The sequence below is a fragment of the Colius striatus genome, chromosome 1 (assembly GCF_028858725.1).
Source record: "Colius striatus isolate bColStr4 chromosome 1, bColStr4.1.hap1, whole genome shotgun sequence".
Taxonomy (NCBI): domain Eukaryota; kingdom Metazoa; phylum Chordata; class Aves; order Coliiformes; family Coliidae; genus Colius; species Colius striatus.
The window spans coordinates 181,322,720-181,344,701 of record NC_084759.1 but is presented as its reverse complement, the minus strand read 5'-3'; the positions used below and the strand labels follow the sequence as shown (position 1 = coordinate 181,344,701).

The window sequence follows — 21,982 nt, the reverse complement described above, 5'->3', positions numbered from 1 at the left end:
CACGTGTTTAGTCACGAAGAGGAAACAACTGTCCCTAGGTAGACACTTCAATTTCAGAATAATGTTAGCAGAAGGTCGTAGGATTGGTTTTTTTCAATATGCAGTCCAATTTTCTTGAGGGAGTTCCCTTTAATTTGCTGCATTAAATCAGAATCTAGCAGTGCCCTGAAACGCTGTTACCTTGCCAAGCCGCTTGGGATTGCTCCCTCCCCACTATTTCCTTTTTTAACAAACCTTACCCTAAAAAGTGTGTTGAGCTGCTTTAGGAGAAAGCATAGAATGGTAGGGTTGGAAGGGACCTTTAGAGATCATCTAGTCCAACCCGCCTGAAGAAAAAAGTGTAATTTTCTTTTACCTCATGGAAAATGGGAGAATCATTTGTAGGAATATACGCTGGGACATGTGGGTGCTTTAGCTCGAGACTGTTGTGTTGCTTCTTTTTCCCCTGCAAAACTAACTAACCCAATCTGTGCATCTCGCCCTGCCCTCCCACCCCTGCAAAACCTTCTTTGCAGATGTGGGTCAGATGTGGAGCACGGCATTGCTGGTCCAGTGCTGCGCAGCTGCTGAGGGCCATCTGGCCTGGCTGCCCAAGTCCCACACGCCTCAGGCCACAGCCGGCAGTCCCTGCCTGCAGGCCTCAGGCCCAGGTAATGGCTGCACTGCTGTGTGGTGGCAAAGGGACGTTTTACTGGGGACTGGTGAAGATCTGGGGCTGGGGAGGGTGTTTTCATGAGGGTAAACCAGCTCTTGATCCAGTGTGGCAGCAGGAAGGGGACTAATGCTTGGGGTTTGCCGTGCACTCTTAGGCAGGGCTATGGCCGTTGTGTGCAGGTGGTGGGTGTCTTGGAGGCCCAGAGGCAGTTTTATGGCCACATACAAGAGCCTCCAAGTTTCTCTTACCACAATGAACTGATGTTGTTACTTGAAAGACAGCAGCAGTTCATGGGCTGTAATCACAGACATGTTTGTGGGCTGGGTTTTCTATGTAGCAGTTCATTTGCCTGATAAAATAGATGTGACTTCATAATGTAAGAACTACGTTAAAGTAGCAAAAGTATATGAATCAATCACTGTTCCAAGGGTGCCTTTATTCCCTGGATAGTGGGAACTGGGCAGGAGCCCTGCAGGAAGCCAGGTGCCTCACAGGGCCAGGGGCTACCTTTCACACTTGCCCTAACTAGAGCCACTGAGGTTTTCAAGCCCTCTGTGCCATGACAGCCACACTAGGTGTGAAAGAGGGGGTGTGAAGGGTGCAGCTTCTGTGGGATGTGCAGCTTCTGCAACACAGGAAAACTCATACTTTTCCTCCTTTCTACTGGAGTAAGAACTTCTATGCTATGTCACTGAAAAATCAGACTCCGTGTTCACACCGAACCACAGCAACCAACCAACAACCAGAGAAAACCATGGCATTCCCCAGGGTGCAGGACTCTCCAAGAGAGACCCTTGCTTTGGAGTAGCTGCAAATCACCTGGTGGGAGGGCAGGTGGCCACCTTGACTTACCAACAGCCCTGGGGTGGGGGGGTGTCCTTTTGTGTACTGTGCAGGATATAGTGTGCATCTAAATTGAATTAGATTGTCTTTAAAGAAAAAAACATGAACTGTTAACATTTGGAGTTTAAAAGCCCTCCCTCCCCCCCAAATCTGCAAACTGAACATTGGGGTGAGTTATTATCTGAAGCAGATTTCCAGAAGGCTCATCTCTGTACTAAGCCAGAGGCTTTCCATCATTATAATCACAGGCCATGTTTGCCTTTTGATCTAAGCCATGCTGAACTTCACAGGAAACGTCAGAGGTAGAAAAGCCTACAGCAACAAACTCTGCCCAATAAAAAAGAAAATCCTTTTGTCTGACTTGCCTAAGTCTCCCAGATGCCCAGAATTAAAACTAAAGAGATATTTTCTAGATGAAAGCCATGGTTCATTCCTGCTTATAAGGGAGAGGAATACTAGAAATAGAGGTAGAATTGCATACAGTTATTTTTGAGTTCCCTATAGTTCAAGGGAAGAATCTGATTCCTCCAGGAGTTAAGCATTCTTTTTAAAAATCAGACTATTACAGATAGATAGTAATTCTCACACAAATCATAGTTCACATTGTCTCTTCTCCTAACAGAAGGCCAAACTCCTACCTTAGCTGCTGACAAACACATTGGTATATAACTAGAATTACACCGATAGGTAAACGCATTTACCTTTTAGGACTGCTAATGACAGCAATTTGTTCTTTTGAAACACAGAGTAGGTTTTGGAGGTGTCTGGGATCAAGAGATACAAAGAGCACAGGTCAACAAGAGTTGACTATGCCTAATCCTGCCAATTTTCACCAATCTTAATTCTGACAGCCCTGTTGTGAGGCCAAGGAGTGGTTATACTTACCCCTGGTTTTGCAGCTGAAGAAGCACAGGAGCAATACTGCAAAGGTGGCCATCAAAGCAATTCAGATGCAAAGCTGAGAGCACAAACATTGGCTCTTTTCACCCTTCCACATGCTGTCCACTAGCAATCCAATGCCTCTCATCTTACCACCACATCCCACATAAAATGTCAGCCAGATCACTTCCAACATCACAGTGAACTGTTCTGCAGGAATAGCGGCCAGAGATGAACCTGTATGGAACTCCACAACAGTGACATACCTTGCTAGTGTCCACAGTTAGCCCTGGGGTCTGAGCTTCCATGTCCTCCCTCAGGTCTTGTTCACACAGATGGTTTCTCCTGGTGTGGGGCTGTCTCGTTCCCTCATGGCACAGCAGCTTTTGCCTTAATGCAAAGCCATTGCTCACTCAGACAAAAATCTTCTACAGAGACCAGTGTGTTTGTGATCAAGAGGGCAAAAAAATAATGTAGCACATCTGCTGTTCAGAAACACTTTCTTTTTACACTAAATCCAATAATGGGAGCTTTGTCTTTGCTCCCTCTTTTCCTCACTGATAAACAAACTTACCTGCTGGTGAACACAGTCCCTCGAGCTGCTTGGCATTTTTAGAACAGCAAAGCTGAACTGGCAAAGTGGCGTTTTTGACCTGCTGCAATGGGTTTATGCTTCCTTCTCTAGGAGAGGAATTGGGGAAAATAAGTAAATAATCCTTGAGACACCTGTAAGGAAGAGCCTTCCATTCCTGATAGCCAGGACTACTCACTTCCAGATTAAAATCTCTAGCTCAGAGCTGGCGTTGTGCATTAGCAGAGGTGCCTGTGGGAAGCTTCCACCTACACTGGCTAAGTGGTAAGCGAATGCTTTGTCTAAGCCTCTGAAAGCAAGAGGCCATATTTCCACAGGTAAGAACGAACGATGAAACACCAACCCCTCTATTAAGTGTGTATGAAGTCACACCACTTTTGCTAGTTAGCTTCTGGTCTCAAGCAACAGTTCATGATGCTGACGTTTAATCTGTAGAGGAAAAAGTAGTTGCTTTTTAGTACTTGAAAAATACTAACAATGCAATAAAAGCTCGGCAAGAAATACGTGCAAGCATGGATGCGGCGATCCCTCACTACAGCTACAGCTGTCTTCCTGTTACTGATGCTTTGCTCTGTAGCCAGAGAACAAAGCACAGAGTGGGGTGAAGAAAATCTGTCAGGTACACAGGCTTCTTGAAAATTCACCTGAGAATGCAAGTGAACTCTGTGCAGGGATGGGGATCAGAAGCCCTGTGTGCCAGTCAAAGTGCCTAGAGATCCAAAGGCTGCTTCAAGCAAGAGCTTCCACTGTCTAGAAGCCTCGTCTAGACTGTCAGTAGCAGTGAGGGCTTCACCCTAATTGAACTCTGTAAGAAGAAGTCATGGTACTGTTGCCTAATTGTAAAGTTATTTGTGTTTTTTTCATCAACTGAAAGGAAAGCCAAGTCCTAGCTTTGGTGAAACAGATACACCACACATGTTTAAGAACACAAAGTACCATCTCAGCTTTGAAGAAGCAGCCAAAAGACAGCGATGCTGCAATACACAAAAGTTTATTTTTAAGTTTTTCTTTTCTGAAGGCAAAATATAATAGAACCTAACATCAATGTATTTTGTACAACAAAACGGGTTTTATATGAGAACAGACAATCCATGAAGAGTTTTTAAGTCTTAGAACTGCTTCCCTTTTTTATCATGCTTTCTTGTGGTCAACAAAAAGTTGGCACAGAAGATGTCATGGCAGTCAGTCAGTGGGTGTGCTCCCTCAGATCCTCGTCAGCTGGTGCCACAGGCTGGAGGGCAGAATACTTTCTACTTTTTCCATCACAAAATTCAAAGGGGCAAAGAGGGTGCTGAGAAACTGCAAAGAAACCAGACACACATTCAGATCAAAATCCAAGAGACAATACACCTCAAGAGAAAGCTGTGCAACAGGACAAGAAACTCCTGCCGCCTTCCTCTGTAGAAGCCTCCAGCATGACAGAACTGATACCATTCACATAGAAAGACTTTCTGCCAAATTCTGAGCCTTGCACAGACACAGATTTTTGGATTTTGCAGTCAAGAAAGCAAGAGCTCCATTTTTAAGAAGATCAAAGTGATGAAGTACAAAAGTTTTCACACACCTCACATCCTAGATTCAGGCTCACGCTGAAGCCACAAAATGCTCAAACCAAAACCTACTGAAGAGAAGGAGAGTTTCTTTCATGATAGCCGGGCCAGAATCTGCCAGAGCACCCCCTCAGAGACAAAAAGCATGTCTTTAGATTCAGGATTAAAATGGTTCCGGTTATCTATAGATCTGAACACAATGAGGCATCACTCACTGTGATTTACCTTAACATCCTCCTTCTGTTACAGAACACAGTTGGAAGTGTTAAAAGAGATTTCAACATATTGTTAGGACAGACATTATGTGACAAAAATCAAGTGAATAAAGCCTATTTTATCACAGGAAAAACAACCCCACCACTGCCAGCTTAAAACTCAGGGGAAATACATATTAACTGGGCATTACATTAATTGCAACTCAACTGTAGCCATTACACACAGCTCTGCTGGGGCCCTGTATGTGTATGAGAGTCCAGTACTACACAAAGTCAGCCACCTAGGGACTGTGAACCCTGTGGCTTCTAAGCATTTAGGCTGATGCAACGTTGCTAAAAATAAACAGTTCTGCTTGGAACTGATCATCAAAGAGCTGCTAGAGGTTTGTGTTTCAGTTACCACTCTGCAGTCAGCACAAAACATACCAACTCCAGTTACTGCATGGATGTGCAGATGAAGTCTGTTTTGTAGGGTTTTTGTACTTTTCTTTACTGGTCTCTAACTTAGGCTCCTCCTAAGTACCTAAAGTTAAGCACAAAATATGCAATTTCAAAGACTGCTGCAGGTCTGTATGCTGCTGAAACACAGCTATATGTGGCAAATGTATTTAAAGCACTTAAAAACGTCAATATCCAAAGAGGCAGAGATTATAACCATTCCATGGTCGCAAGCAAGACAACAGTTTCATTGTTTACCAAAATGGGCTCTGTGCAGAGTTTAACTGTAAAAAGGTGTGATGTTTACCATGCTTATGCATCTTAACAACAATAATAAGCACTCTAATTCTTTTTTTCCTCTTGGGCTCATTTGCATACAATGCAGACACAACATCACGGACAACTTGTGCATCAGGGGACAACCAGGTAACATTGTCAGTGGTAAAGAGATGTTGTCATAAGCACAAGATGAAGAAAAAACTTCCTCTAACTGGAGCTGAACGAGTATTTCAGTTGGTAGTGCTGAAGGTCAAGCATTCCCTCTGGTTAAGGTAGAAGCATTCCCTCTGGTTAAGCTGTGAACTGTTTAAAGAAATATTTCCTTTTAATTTTGCCAAAAGCAACAGGCTCACCAGAGGATATTTTCTGCTCTTGAGTAGTATTTCAGCTATGTGGTAAGCGTGCAACATCCCATCTACTTGGATTTGTACTCCGCTTTGTAATCAGTGCAAACTACATACTTGTTAAATCAATGAAATAAGAATTTGCCTGACAGTAAGTTTTATTGCAATTCATAGGAATTTTGCTGCTGAAGTAGCTGACTGTATCCTCTAACAAACCCAGCAAAGTATCTGTGGCTTAAAACAAGCCAAAATTTTTCTTCAACTGGAAAGTTAGTTGGTCTACAAAATACGTTTCAATTAATGGATATCAAAGCCTGGCTTTGCTGAAATCCAAGCAAAACCTTTGCTGAGAGTACGAGGTTCAAGATGCCACCTACTCTCTTGTACAAGTTCCATGTAAACAACATCTGTGCTGGGGTTAGCCAGCCCTTGGAAAGCTCCTGCTGCTCCTGTCCTCAGACACCATTCCTAGATGCCTATCCAGCTTGCTTGCCCCATGGTAGCCCCCAGGAGGGCTCAGTCTGCCTTATATGGGTTGTGTGGGTTTTTTGCATTTCCTTTTGACACTGACTGGGGTTTTTTCCACATGGAGCAGAAAAAACAGCACCAGCAGTAGAGTAAGAATTCAGGGCAGCAGAATTGGTGATGGGAGACCCGTAGAACGTTTGCTGTTAATATTTTGTATTTTAAAAGTGAAGTATCAATCTGGCAAACTTTCAAACTGGCACAAAGCAGCTTGCTGGCAGCACCTTGTGAATAGCACAAGGTAGTGATTAAATAGTGATTAAAGCAGATATGTAAAGGGATCTTCTCATACTTTTCCACTGTGTGGCTGGTGTTATGCATTTACAGCTCAGTCCCTGTGCTATGGGTTCCCTGCCTCAGCATCTGCAGAGGTCCAAGCAGATGAAATATCTCCCTGGGCAGAGCTGCTTGCTGAACTGATGTCTCATCCATCACACAAGAAATACTGAAACAGGTGATGATGGTGATCTCAGGCAAACAAAGGAATCCATTCAGAGAAAAATTAGAAGCTTCACTCACTTAAAAAAAAAAAAAACTAGGCACTACACTTTCAGACACAACCATTGACTTGAAATACAGAGTGACCCCCTGTTAATGAAACTCTCAATTTTATTTAAGATCCATTCTTATTGCTGTTGTGTTATAAAGGGACCTGAACTGACCTACTTTTCATGATTTCCCAGATAATGTTCTATTTCTGCATGACAATGAAGGAAATTCAATAGCACCAACACTGTGCTGACACTTCTATCCATGCCATGCAATCAGAAATTTGTTCTGCTTGTATTTATAGATTGACTTTTTGTTAGAAAGCCAAGCAAAAATTAAAACTGCAAGCTAGGAACATGCTTCTCCCTGGTTGACTGAAAATGCTAATGAGATCTGCTGTCAGTTTTAGAGCTACTTACATTCAGTCTGACAAAACAAGCAAAAAAGAATTGCATCCTTTCAATTGCTTTATGGGAAGAGTCAAGCTCACTGCCAGGTCCAACACTAGAGAACAGTCTGGATGCAGCTGAGTGTTATCTCAGCTTGCTGCTGAACTGGTAGCAGCAGGTTCTGGCTCTAAACCATGGGTACATTGATGGAGTTTGGTGAATTCTATCCTATGCTGAAACTCTTGGAAGAGGAAAGCAGCTTTAAAATACCTTTGCCTTCTGCATCCAGGGAGGGAACACAGGCTGCCTGAAGGGAATGGCAAGGTGGCACAGGCCACCTTTGGCAGTCTCACGGGTGGAACAGGTCCTCAGCACTCAAGGTCCTTTTCTGCCTTGAAGAACCCAGTGTCTGGGTTAATGGGCTATGGAAAAGATGTAAACTGGAAGACAGGTCAAAGCCAGTTCCAAAAATGGCCAAGCTAACCTGTTCAGTTTTTGTGACATGCTAAATAGCACCTTGCAGTAACACAAGCCTGGGCCATGATGGCAACATTACACCTGTGCAACACTTTTGGGATTGGCAGGGGTAAGAGAAGGAATCATTTTGACCTATTAAATTCAAAGCTTATGTGCACAGTTTAACAATGCAACATACCACATCACAATGACTACCAACCATACAGGAAGAGGTAATTCTGTGCATATAACAACAGCAACAGTCAGCAGATTCATCTTTTAGCTATTTGTGAAATTACTTATTTGTTAAACACTCTTCCCTGAAACTGAAAGAGAAGAGCCAGAGCTGGCCAACCTCTTCTGTTCTGTTCTGATACAGCTGCATTTCAAGGAGATGTCTGCCATGATTTTCCTTCAATCTCATACACTTGGGCTATTTTTTCCAGAGGAGACAACAAAATGAACTTTCTGAATCAAAGCCTTTGTAGGAGCTACTAAATGTATGTCACAGGCTTAGGTTCTGCCCTTCCCACGTACAACAAAAACCTGACTGCTGCATGTAGTGGTTTATTAAGATTAAGCTACAGCTAACCCAAGTCACTGTACGTGTTAACTGACATACTAACTGCATCCACACAGGTTTAGAGATCTCAAGTAATCTTGCAACTTTATGCACGTAACAGCCCACATTTCCACTCTACTTGTCTGTGCTTATTTCACTAACTAGGAGCTCCAATATGCAGAACCTGCTCCAATATGCAGAAATTAATACCGAGTCTTGGCGTATCTATTCTATTAACACCAATGGCAGCTGCACTTACACATCAGGGAAACAGATCCTCCTGGTCTGACTCTGCTCCCTAAATGGCTTTGGAACCTCCCAGCTCCAAATCATGGAGAAACACAGTAAATGTTACTAGTGTTACACCACCAGTGTTAACTTCTGGTATCTCTGTTTGACTGTGCACAGCAACCAAAGCCAGGTGAGTTTTCAGGTAGAAAACATGCTACCACTTTTCTCCAGTTCCAGTAGCTCACTGCCTCCAGCAGGAGCATCAAGTACAAAATCTCATCACGCTGCCAGCGTGAGACATCTTTGTTTAAGCACAGGAACAAGGCCAACGGGGACTGATTTGGGGTCATTAACTCTGACAACAAGCTGCAGATTACACTGAAAGAACCTCCAAACAAGGGTTATGCATTTCAATGACTTAAGGAAAAAAAGTAAGAAAAAGGTTGTATAGAGAAGCTTAAGATCATCTGCCCGACTTACACACTGATTTTCCAAGAAATGCCTACATAATGCACTCAAGAAACAAAGGAGAAAGTAACAATATTTCAGGTATGCTTCACCACTTTTGGCTGACAAAAGTGGTCTCTTTTGCTACAGCTAATCTTGTTTTCTGTAATGAAAGAAAATTCTTGAAGCAAGAACTGCTGCTGTACCAAACCTCTCTCACTCACAAGCCTGGGTGGTAGAAGACCTGACTCACCTGCAAAGGGGGTCTTGCCATTTGCAAAGGAGTTTGAGAAAGTACTTACAATCTGGAATTGGCCAAGAAAGCCTTTCAGTCTCACCTCCTCCATATTGCTCCTTACACTCCCCTCAAATCAAAAGCACCAAAAGACATAAAAAGCAAGGCCAGGAAGCTATCTTGAAAACACAAGGCCTACATGAGATACAGACACATTTGAGAAAATATATTACAACAGAGGATAGTCAATATTTCTCGGAGAAGGAGACAGGTTTTTTATTATCCTAGAACTTTTCTGTAAGGGGATTCTTCATACCCTAGCAAACTAAAGCAGTGATGTTCTTGGTTTTGCAAAGAAAAAAACAAAGTGTCTTGCATAATTCATGGCCACTCCCCCTCCAAGATTTATTATTAATCCTCAGTGGATTAAAAAAGCAGAATTAGCAGAGACTTCCCTGGGTGTAGTTAAGCAAAGTTATGAAGGAAATATTGAGACTGCTGGCTTCACGGCAGTTTGGGGAAAGAACACAGAAATTTACCCTGGTTAACATTTCTGTTCTTATAAAGAGTTTCTACCACACTGGAAAGCACAGCACCATCATTATGGTTCTACACAAAATTAAGGGGTTTTTCAAAACACTATCAGTTTATTTCATTGGATTATATATGAAAACACAGATATTCCCTTCTCCAACCAAGCCTTTTGTCACAAAATCACAAGAGATTTAGCCTAACAAAAGAAGCATATAAACCAGAGAAGACAGACAGTAGTGTGTTTTACTGATTATCTCCCTTAAAGGTTGTTCAAATGTCCCCCTGCTCAGACATCTCTTGATGTTTTATTTATACCAGTGACTTTACACCAGCAGTACTTAGCTCAGCTCTTCCTATACCTGTGCCTTTATTTACCAGAAGAGAGCAGCAGCAGGTAATACTCACAGCTTTTGCAAAGACCCCCATAAGCTCTGGGAATTGATGTGTCAGGAGGGCGAGCATGGCTGTGAAGGAACATAGTCCAGCAGTGAAGAGGATGAAGAAGGGAAGCTCTTTCTTGGGGTAAACTGAAACTTCATGAAATGCTGTAGAAAAACACAAAGATGGAAAGGAGAATGCATTACGTGTAAAAAAACTCAATCAAAACCAAACCAACATACTTACAAAGTTTAAGACATTCAAAGGTGCTTTTGAAGGAAGAAATACAGAGAAGGTCAGAAACATCTAAGGCCAACATTATTATTGTGTCAATCATTTCACTGCCAAATAATTCTCATCTAAAGATCCCATGTCTGGCTTATTCTGGTCCTACACACACATTACTTTTGCCTTCCTTGTGTCAGCACTAACCATAACGCAGCAGTGCAACAACTAAACCCATAGAATCACAGAATAGTAGGGTTGGAAGGGACCTTTAGAGGCCATCTAGTCCAACCCCCCTGCAGAAGCAGGGTCACCTAGATCAGGTCGCATAGGAACATGTCCAGGCGGGTCTTGAAAGGCTGACAAAACTATTTATCAATCAACTAATTGTTTTACTAGAAGAATATATATTAAACTTTTACAGTGGCTCAGATCCAAGGTGAAAATTTGGCTGGGCTGGTGAAAGAACTGGTAGACTTTTGCCTGCTTCACTCAGCCCATAGTTTGGAGCTACAGTCATGATGAATACAAACTATGAAATAATTTTTCTCTTCTAGGACCAACCTCAAGGCTTCCCATATACTCAAATCCTATGGCTATTCATATACACAAAACTCTACTCTTCCATTTTTCCTGCTTTCTTCGCTTCGTTGACCAGCTCACATCTCATCGTACCCGCAGACAACATAAGCACAGGGTAACCCAGCACCATGGCAGGACAATATTTTTAACTGTACTCATCCTAAGTGGAGTGGTTTACAAAACCAACAGCAGGAATTCCTAACTTTAAGTTAAAACATTCTGAACAAAAATATGGATAGTGTTTTGGGGTCTGCTAATTCACTGTGTTTAAAAAGAAAAGCACGTGTAATTTGCAACTTCTCAGAGACTTAAATTAAGAAACAGGGAAATACCTGATCATGGACTTTATAAGTCTAAGATCTCTTGAGCTTGGTTTATTTGCACTTGTTTTTGAAACAGGCTCAAACTTGCTGTTCTGTTACCCAGTCATGACAAAAGTTTTGTGATGGATACATTTAATTCACATAGCCTAGGAGATCTTAAGTGTTCTGATACAATCCCAGCTGACTCTCCTTTAAAAAGCATACAATTAAAGGGTGTGGACAGGTACGCAAAACCCCTTTAACCGACCTGTCTGTCATGGTATGTTAAATCTTTTCCCACTCAAACTCAAGAGACTTCCCACAACTGCCAGAAGAGAACAAGACTGTCTGCATATGCTGTTGAAGAGTCCATTACTTCAGAAGTTTGACAAGAACAATTAGTTTTGCATCTAAAAAGAGAACATTGAGGTATTCTGCATGACTTTGTCATTCCTAAATCTCCTGACACTCCACCCTCCCCAGCTCAGCAACCCTCTGAGTAAAGCAAGCTGAGGGCTCTAAGAGGTGTTGCTATAATTAGGGTGATTATAATGGGGTGGAGAGATATTGCCAGTTGCCAAAGATTTCTGTGTAATATCAGTAAGAATGTACCGTGAAGGAGAGACACAATGAGTGGGTTTTTGCTGTAGTATTCTCACCTAATGTTTACTCACATAGGCTTATGAAAAGTGCCAAACCTGAGAGGTTCTGAAGGAAACACTACAGAGTGCAAATGCCCTCCAAACCAGCCCTTCAGAGCAGAAACAGGCTGTTTTACTTTTTTTGAGAACAGATTTCTTTTTATTCCTTCTTCAGGATAGAGAAGGTGAGAGAAGACTCTCCTTCCTTGGATCAACTTGTATTTGCCTCCTCTGCCCTGACCCTGCAAACCCCTCTGCATTTGTGTGTGCTCCACTTGTGCTCACACAAAGTCCCACTGTGAAAAAACCTGTGTGAATGAAGCATTAACTGTTTGCAAGACAGGCTGCTTTGGCTCTTCCTTTGCATTCTTGTGCCTCACTGCATGCACTGTAGCAAGTCTCATAAGTTTGGACTGTAATGTTGCTTCTTGAAGGCTGGATCTGTCTTAATGTCTCTATCTTGCAGAGCACAGGGAGCACTGTTGGCACTTTGCTAATCTCTGCCATAAACATATATAACAAGTGACTGAGGTAATTCCATCTGTTCATAATAGCATACGGACCATTACATGAAGAAAACCATTTCTTGCTATTAAAGAAAGTGTCAGAGTAACAGCTGTGTTAATCATCCAGCTGTCCTCAAGCAGGTTTGATCTTGCTGTGGAATTTAAGTAACCTAGTGTGTCTACAAAAGACTAACAAGGCTGTGTCATCGTGCTTTTAGTTTGATGTTACCCTAGATGAAAGATCAGACATTTTTTTTTGGTGTCTTGGCAAGAGAGAATAGCAAGATCTAACTGATTTATATCTCCGCGGTAGCCTCTCTCCCTGTCCCTACTCTGCCAGCAACAATAAAGATAGCTAATTGTTATGAACTATGGCTAGGAACTGCCTCTTAAACCACCACAGGAGCTCCAGAGACTGTCAACCTGACAATTCTAACCCCGTGCATTCCATTTCAAAGGCGTCAGTGGGATCAGTGCTGCACGAGCCAGGTAAACAATTCTTTGATGTCCATGGTAAGAAGAGAAAAGGTGAACGTACATGGTAGTAGTTCTCTATCTGCAGTTTCTGTACAAATGGGATAAGGGTAGAAAAGATGTCCTTTTTCCAGTGGATAGGGGATCATTCTGAAAGCTGAAAAGAAAACAACACCATGTACAAAGTTACTGTGAGTGTGGCAGTCACCGGACATACTTAACCATATTTACAGTTCTGAAAAAACAGACACAGGTAAAACATAACAGAGTTGGTGGCAAACAGCATATAAATTGCTTAATTAAATGCCAAAAGAGAAATCCACACTTAGCTTTTAATCCTGTAATTCATTCTTTTAATCCTGTTTATTTTTGTTCTTGGGAGAAGGCTCACGAGAGTCAAGAGAGACCACGTTACAAGTGCATACAAAAATGTGGGCATGACCAGAGCCCACTGTACAATTCCATTTACACACTTTGCCTTAGACTTTCAGGCTGTAGAAGCTTTAAATTTCAGGAGAAAAAAGTGTATCTGATGTAAGAGGTACAGCCTACAAAAATGACCAGCCAAGCTTGTGATTGCGTGTTGATGCCAATCTCTGTGCATCAAGCATAGTACAAGTTTTTCAGGGGAAAAGTACACCATTGTCTTTTTCCCCGCCACACTCGAGCAAACCAGGTAACACTCATGACTGAAGCCCAGAGAACTAGTTTTCCAAAAGTCATGTTTTCATTTTGTATTTGGCAATCAAAGATTAATACTGAATTATTAAAACCAGGTTGCTCGCATGCATTCTTTTTAAATGCAGCAGATCAAGTCAGGTTTCCAATACAAATCTTCAGGTCATGGATTAAATAATACTTAATCTTCTGCATTTTTAAAATTGAAAATAATAACAGAGAGGGAGGGAAATGGATTACTCAGTCTGGATGGCCATGATGTCATAGGCCATCTGAGTGTGGTTTATGGTAACATCAGAATACTTGACTGAATTACAGCTTTGCAATCAAGGCATCCTTTTCCATTATCCTATATATTATCCTCACTGTTAAAATGTCATCAACATGTTATTCTCACTGCTCCTATGATCATCAGTCACTGAAGCAATATTTTCCTCAGCAGATGTCCTAGAAGCACTGTACATTTTAGATGTTAAGCAGAGCCCACCACCACATGATAACACTCCATTATCTTTTGTTCACGAGGCAACTGAGGAATTTGTTTAAAATACAGAATACCCCAATATTTTCAGTTTCATTTAGAACAATGTTAGCTGTATTTTTTGTGCAGTCATATGAGTGCACTTACTCGTATTGCTATGTTTAAAGCAACAGTAAAGAAGGTGGAAATCCTCCAAGACTGGAAACCAAGCTGGGCTGTAGCACTCTTCCAATATTAAACCCCCGATTCTCCATAAGCACCCCAAAAAGCCAAGTACAGATACAATAATCAATATAATATAATACAATAATCCAAGCCTTGTGGGATCTTCACATGCAACAAACTTGAGTCTCTGGACAAAAAACTGTGTGAGGGATGCTCAATGCTTATTATTTCAAAATCAGTAATGCAAGGTTTTCCTTCCCATTTGCCTCAGTATTTAAGCACACAATCAAGTCTGTTCTGCCTTACCCTAATTCACAGTAGTATAAAGATTCTAATAAAAATAAAAAGGGATGGTAAAGATGTTGTTTCTATGCAACAAATGAAAAAAGTTTGAATAGATTTTGCTGAATTTAAACTGACAGCTTTGACATGAGACCAAATTATGGAATATTTACAGCTAAACCATTTATTTAGCTATGTTATCAGCCACAGATGAAAGTGTTCTGCTTCATCTATATTGGTTTGTGCTTATGTAGGACTTCTCTGCTTCACTCTTACAACATTATCCGATCCTATATTTCATTAACCGGACCAGGTAGCACACACAGAGGCAGTTTGCCATTCAACCGTATGCTCATCATGAAAGCTACCACAGCACTGGAGAACCCAGTATTTTTTCTTCCTTGTGCAAGCAATAGGAAACGTGACATGAGTTTAGAAATCAACAGTGATGAACAAGCACCTCAGACTCTTTTGAAATCTGGTTACACTTGAAACCAGATGTTCTGCAGAGAGCACCTGGCCCAAACCCAGACCAACATTTCACATGGTGTCACTTGGGCTTTTTTAGTTGTACTAAGAATAAAACTGTACTTTGACTGATTGAACAAAGAGCAGGAAACAACCAACATTCCAGTTCAATGATGATCATTATTTTTATAAACCCATTTTTATCAATTGTTGAATACAATTTAGGAAACACAATCAGTGAGAATTTTGGAGTTTAAAATATCATAAGGACATTTCTGCATAAATTTTGTTAGAAGCTGCCTTAGTTATGAGTGACTTTTTTTCTCCCCAGACTCATTCAAAATGTACCCAAGTGACTGACTTAATGTAATTAATTCTGCCCAATTCCTGCAAGGACAGAGCTGAATAGTATATATATGTAGGCATTAAATTCCTACATACAAGCTACTACAGTGAGACTTGTGGTTATGTAAGCACACTGCCAGAATGGCAAACTTTAAAAGACATGGCAAGTACATGAACATCTAGAAACAAAAGTGAGGGCAACTGACCAATTATCAATGCTTATAAATACCTAAAGCGTGGGAGTCCAGAGGATGGGGCTCGCCTTTTTTCTGTGGAGCCCAGTGACAGGACAAGGAGTAACAGGCACAAGCTGGAACACAGGAAGTTCCACTTGAACATGAGGAAAAACTTCTTTCCTGTTCAAGTGAGGGAGCCCTTAGCACTGGCTGCCCAGGGAGGCTGTGGAGCTCTCTGGAGGTTTTCAAACCCACCTGGGTTTGATCAGGTGCAACCTGATCAAAGTGAACCTGCAGGAGGGTTGGACTGGATGATCTCTAGAGGTCCCTTCCAACCCCTACCATTCCGTGATTCTGTGACCATATACTGTATGTAGACTGTTGGTTAGAACCAGTATTTAATTAAATTCAGTTTCTCTAGCATGTTTCCACTGGTTTTAACTTACAATTGTGCAGAGAGCCAAGAAAACCTTTTGCAAATAAAGGACATGAGTGACATACATAGTTCACTACATCCATAAAAAATACCCAGATTAAGATATGGACAAGAAGCTATGAATATTGGACTAGATACACGTGAAACCATTAAAACTCATGGGAGTCTTTATGTGAGGGCAAAATCTAAACAAAATTCTTAAGGATTGGTGCACTGTTAATCTCTCAAAGCACTGTGCAAAAGGAATTATGGATTTTTCTTTAGAGTTTATGCAACAATTCTCATTTACATCTTTGCATGTTACTACACAAATATTAGCTAATAAAGTACATATTCAGATTGCTGTGGACGTAATAAGGAGAGGAATCAGTTGATGTGATTAGATGGGAATGCTCTACACTGCCTTCGGGCAAAGATGACTAGATTTCCAAACTGGCAGGAGGACTGCAGGGCAGCTAGCCTTCTGTGCCAAAAGCTGGTCCTTCTAAACAGCTCCTTAGGGACTTCCCAGCCTGGCAAAGCAAAAAAAGTTCTATTCAGGATTCCCTGCAAAATACTGATCTGTAACAATGGGATAACGAGCCTTGGGCTAAAGGACTTCTGTAGGCATTTTGGAAGAGGAACACTACTACTGTTTTCAGCAAATCGCTGAAAACAAGCCACTGGGAAGGAAGCTATGCCAGAAGAAATAATACACTGGGAGAAATGACAGGAAAATAGCAAGCACAGAGGACACAGAACAATGCAGCAGAGCAAACCCCAGGTGACAATGAATGGATTACTGCGCAAGCTGTTCTGTACACCTAGAAATAAAGCTTCCTCAGGGTGCCTACGCTGCAAATTATGCAAGTTCAGGCCATTTCAAACAGCGACTGAGGCAGTACAATGGAGGCATTAAGTGCAATTGTAGGAATTATCATCTAACAAAGCTAAATGAGAACAGCAAACGGAGAAAGCAGGAAAAATAGTGTTATAATAACATACACAGAGGCTGAAAGAGAAGAGAATAAAGCAGAACAGAAAAGGGGAACTTGATTACATAAAGAAAAATCTGCCCACAAAGGCTGACTATATATAGAACCTTTTAATTCTCTGAAACCTGAGAAAAAATGTCTCCAAGGCAGGTTAGAAGGTTAGTATGTGACCTTTGAAAGTCATGTACTTCAGCCTCCTACTCAAAGCATCCTACTCATAATCTTCAAAGTTAGGTCTGGTTTGTCAGGGCTAAGTCCACCTGAGCTCTGAGTATCTCAGGGGATGGAGATCCCACAACCTCTCAGCAACCTGCTCCAGTGCATCACTACTCTCATTCTGAAAATATTTTTCTTGTGTCTAGATGAAATTTCTCGTTTCCACTTGTGTGTATTGCCTTTTGGCTTGTCTCTGGGAAGATTCTTACTCTGTCTCCTGTATCATGTTTCTGTTGGGTGGTAGAAGATGGCAGCTGGATCCCTCTTCACCTATCAGAAGTCTCTCCCAAGTTGCATAGAACCAGTTTCCTCAGCGTCTTTTCCTACATCACACGTTCCAGTCCTCTATGTATCATAGCAATTCTCCACTGGATTCACTCCAGTTTGTCAATGACAAAAAAGTCATTAAACACTGTATTGATTTATATTACACCTTAATATTTATCTGCCCATTAGGCACCCTCATAATTTCCTGATACCAAAGCATTCACAGAATCACAGAATGGTTTGGGTTGAAAGAGAGCTTTAAAGATCATCTAGTTCCACCCCTTCTGCCATGGGCAGGGACACCTTCTGCTAGCCCAGGCTGCCCAAAGCCCCATCCAGCCTGGCCTTCAACACCTCCAGTAATGGAGTGTTCACAACTTCTCTCGGAAACCTGTTGCAGTGTCTCAACACTCTTACTGTAAAAAATGTCTTCATTATGCCCAGTCCAGATCTACCCTCTTTCAGTTTGAAACCATTCATTAAAACAACAACGAACAAATCTGTTTTGGAATGTGGAAAGTAAATTATTATCCCCTTCTCCATGACTAAGAAAACGTGTCTCAAAGAAAATGGGAAACTTTGTTCTGCATTATACAGAGAGTGCAGTTCAGGACTTTAGAATCCTTTTTCTCATTAAATAAAGTTTGTATTTGCAGTTTGAATTTCAAATATTTCAGTGCTGGTGAGGACATAACTGACCTCCAAAATTCCCACACGCTGTACTTCACGTAAAGCTGTTATTTTTTTGGTGACATTCAATAAAAATATTTGATTAGCTCCTTTGTAAGAAAGATGATTACTTACTGCCTTCCCATGTACAGTGTAAGAGATTCAATGCCCCCTCTACTCTTTTCCAGTGTTGAAGATGAAAGAAAGCATATGCTATTGCTTCACTGTCCCCTCTCTTCAGAATATGTTCAGGGGGCAGAATTAAGCTTTTCATTTCTAGAAGGTACTGCAATAAAAAAGCAGAGCACAATTATTTCAGAGGTAATAAAAACCACAAAAAGCTGCCTGCAGTTCTAAAACGCACACTGAAAGGTCTATTTCCCTCAAGTCCTTTCCCTTCTAAGTGTTTCATCAAATGTGTAACAGCACCAACTGCACTTGAAGACAATTATTTAATTATTCCCAAAGACTAAGATAATGCTGACAGATGGTTAATGTTCTGCTCTTCAGCTGTAGTAGGGGGACTACAGAGAATTTAGAAATGAGATGTCTCTCTTACAAAGGAGATGGAAAAAGGGCTCAAAGCAGAAAAGAGAATCTAATTGCCAGAGCTTTTTAATTAAATGTGTTTATAATGAAGATGTTAAGCAGTTTGATGCCCACAGTCTTTCTATAAGGAAACACACAGTGCTCAGAGCTTGCACACAGGTTGCTTTACTGCAGTCATCAATTAATTGCTAGGTCTATGAACATGCAAGGTTGGCAGCCACCTAAGTAGCTACCAACAAGTTACAAAGTAAAGAAACCTCACAAAACATAAAAAATGTAATAAATTATTTCCAGGGGGGAAAAAAAAAAAAGAACATCCTATTGAGTGTCCAAGCTTGCTACTGGGAATAACTACTGCAAATGTTACAGAAATGAAAAGCACCACTGAATAAACCCACAAGCAATTTTCCCCGTTACTGGATTCCCCGTAACACAAGCGGATGAAACACACAGAAGGTTTGTGCCACAGCAGAAGACAGAGGTCCTGGACATTGTTGAAGCAGGTGATTTTTCCTGCTTCCCCAGCTCATGAACCAGACCACTACCATTTCAGCAGACATAATCTCATCACTGGTGTTACTACATTCCAGTTAGTGGAGGGTAAAGATAAGAGCAGAGGGGAAAGATTCATCCCTTATTGGCATGCTCTGCAGGGAAAGGAAAGACAGACGGTAATCACAGGCTGCCAAGTCAACTCCTGTTTGCCATTTCTCCCCTGCAAACTGTAACATTTCCCAGCAGTGTGCTGACTGCTCTCCAATAGCACAGGGAAACTCACTCTCTTCCAGGGTGCCCAAGAGCAAATGTTCACCCAATCAGACTATCTAACACAAATAACAGGAGGTGAGTCAGGTAGCAGACTGTCAAGCACAAGGTTCAGAAAGGAAAGTTACAGTCAATGACTGGCAAGTGAGTGTGCAGCCTCTCCATTTCACACTCTGCCTACATATTGGTCTGGAAAGAGGAGGACTGCAGGACTGTCCACGAGCCAGTGCAGGGATCCACAAGAAGGCAATCTGACATTAGAAGTGAAAGGAGGCATGGGTGGCGTTAACCTTCCACAGCTCCCATTAGACATTCAGTTGGGAGCAGGATGAGTTGGTTCAGAAAAGAGGATATAAGAAATAAATGAGAACTGAAAATCAGTCTCATGGAAAGGAAGAGGAAGTCCAGAGGGAAATGAGAACAAATAGCACATTGTTGTCATGGAGGGCATCCTAGAGAAGCCTGAACCATAGAAGATTTGAAGAGACCATGATCAAAGCAGAGAACTGTCAACCCTGGGAGACAGATAAATACTTCAAAGAAGAAGGAGAAATCATGTGTGTTTCTGACACAGGTAATAGAGAAAATCCAGGTATCACACTTATTACTCCCACTGCTATTTCAGTTTCTCCTCCTTCAATACTAAGGCCTTTCAGAAAAATCTGAGAGCTGCAGAAAAGGTGGATTAATGGAGGATGCTGCAATTTAGTAGGCAAGACAGGGGATTAAGAGTGACAGACAGAAGAGAATCAAGAGCTGACAAGAGGGTGGGAGCTGATAAGCTTAGAGAGATAGAGCAACCATTCTTATTTACTGTCCTAATGAATGTGCCACTCTTAAAGACACATTATACCTCATACACAGAACCGAATACAGCTGCAAGAGCTGCAGGTTTCTGTTTTAGTGATTAAATCATCTCTTATCCCATATTTTTTACAAAAGTAAATGACAATTATTATCAAATATTTCAATAAAAGGAAAAAACCCAAACCCAAAGCCATGCCACTATTTGTAGGAAAAGACAAACCAGGAAGCTATGTTTCTAGGAACAGTGGGATGAAATAATGATATTTTGATTCTTATATCTTGCTTATCAGCAACTAAAACCAAATCAAGGGGAACTACCAGATGGAAGGATTTATCTCGACACTTGCAAATCATTCTCAGTCCTCACTCAGTTGTGTTGACTTTTCAGCCTGCATTTTTTTCAGTTTCAGAAAGAAAAAATTATCTTTAAAAGTTCCTCAGATAAAAAATGGGAAACACTCCTCCCTCACAGCTATTCTCCTGAACAAAAAGTCCATAATCTGGTTTTCAAGAAGATTCACACATAAAGTTGACAGCTGGGCCAACTCTCATTTTGGCCTCATTATGGTTTTTGTTTTATGCATGAAGGTCAGCCACACATTTTGGGCATAGAAACTGTAAATGAATGTATTCTGGAGGCATTTACAGAAGGAATGCTAATTGTGCACAGTCGCAGAGAGACTTCGTCTGGAACACTCTGTACAGTTCTCATCAGGCACTTACAGAAATGTAAAGATCAAATTCTGCAAGTACAGAACAGAGCTAATCAAAGATATGGCAAGTCTGCTTTGTGAGAGGGCACTTGAAGGCCTCCATCTGTTTCACTTCTCTAAATAGGAGTAACTGGTACCAAAAAGGTACCTAGCAATACGGAAGGCTTGATTATTAGGGAAGGAGAGATATGACAGTCCATGAAAATTAGGGTGTTCTTCACATCCTAGAATATCATACCTATTTGTGCACTACTTCATTTTCAAGAAGAGTTCAAAGCCTGGAGGGTTCATGGAGGTTTTGCTGATAGGGTTCAGGATCTACTTGGGGATGGCTTAGCCAAGGGCAGCCCCTTTTTATGGCATCTGAAGACTACTGGCACCCAAATACCTGACAGGCGGGATTGAGTCCCAGCAATCTGCTGGGTTTCTAGCAGATTTTCTGTGAAAACAACACGGTCCCCCTGAAACATTTGGCATTGGACAAGCTGACAAATTCCAGTCAAATGAAATTAAATGAAATAAATCTTTATTCAAAAACTAACTAATAAGCGGCAGCCCTCATGCTGCCTGCATGTGTGAGTCACAGTCTCGATGAACTTCTGCATGCAGCAAATATCTCCAGCTCCTGGATAAAAAAATCAGCTAAAGAAATCTGACGCTAGTTTCCAAGAGGCTGTATTGCACCTAAACAAAAGTACTACACTAACAGGTACAGTTTTCAGCCACCAAAGACTTCAAGGTGGGAATCTAACTGTTTATAGCTAACATTTCCAAAGGTCTCAGTCCAGATCACAGCCCTTGTTGTTACAGGACTCGCATGGACACAAGGTGCTACCGTACCACTACAGTTCCTATCACTAATGAACTCCATCTGATTTTACAAGAAAACAACCCACACCTCTTGACAGACTTCCTATTAACTGTAACTCCTGATACACTGGCATTCTCTCAGATTCAACCATGACCATTACAATTTAATGAATAAAACTTTACTACCTTTTCAATACTTAGACTACATGGGGAAGATGGGAGCCCTCTGTCATCCTGGCAGGGCTTTGAACTTCAGCGTGGCTCTACTTCAGAGGGAAAGTCAAGTAACAGGCTAAATAAGAACCTTAGCAGAGAGCTAGCCATTGCTGGGGAAATGGAGGTGGCAGGCACAGCATATCTCCAACTGCATTTACTTTTCAATAATGAATGAAGAAGTTTAACAGGAAAGA

The 21,982-nt window shown here is 41.5% G+C and overlaps 1 protein-coding gene across 4 annotated transcripts in view; it reads right to left on the bottom strand.

Annotated features, from left to right (window-relative positions):
* Positions 1 to 3,975: 3,975 nt before the first annotated feature.
* Positions 3,976 to 21,982, bottom strand: part of ST7 (suppression of tumorigenicity 7) — a 147,521-nt gene continuing 129,514 nt past the window's right edge. For 2 of the 4 annotated variants that reach the window (XM_062017722.1, XM_062017748.1), the window contains 4 exons: positions 18,064 to 18,214; positions 12,836 to 12,928; positions 10,069 to 10,208; positions 3,976 to 4,268 (listed from right to left, as the gene is read on the bottom strand). In XM_062017722.1, the coding sequence (XP_061873706.1) occupies positions 4,173 to 4,268; positions 10,069 to 10,208; positions 12,836 to 12,928; positions 18,064 to 18,214 (480 nt within the window). In that variant the 3' untranslated portion in view covers positions 3,976 to 4,172. Of the gene's footprint in view, positions 4,269 to 10,068; positions 10,209 to 12,835; positions 12,929 to 15,450; positions 16,315 to 18,063; positions 18,215 to 21,982 lie in introns of those variants that run through there. The other 2 variants (XM_062017730.1, XM_062017740.1) reach the window with 2 other exon arrangements.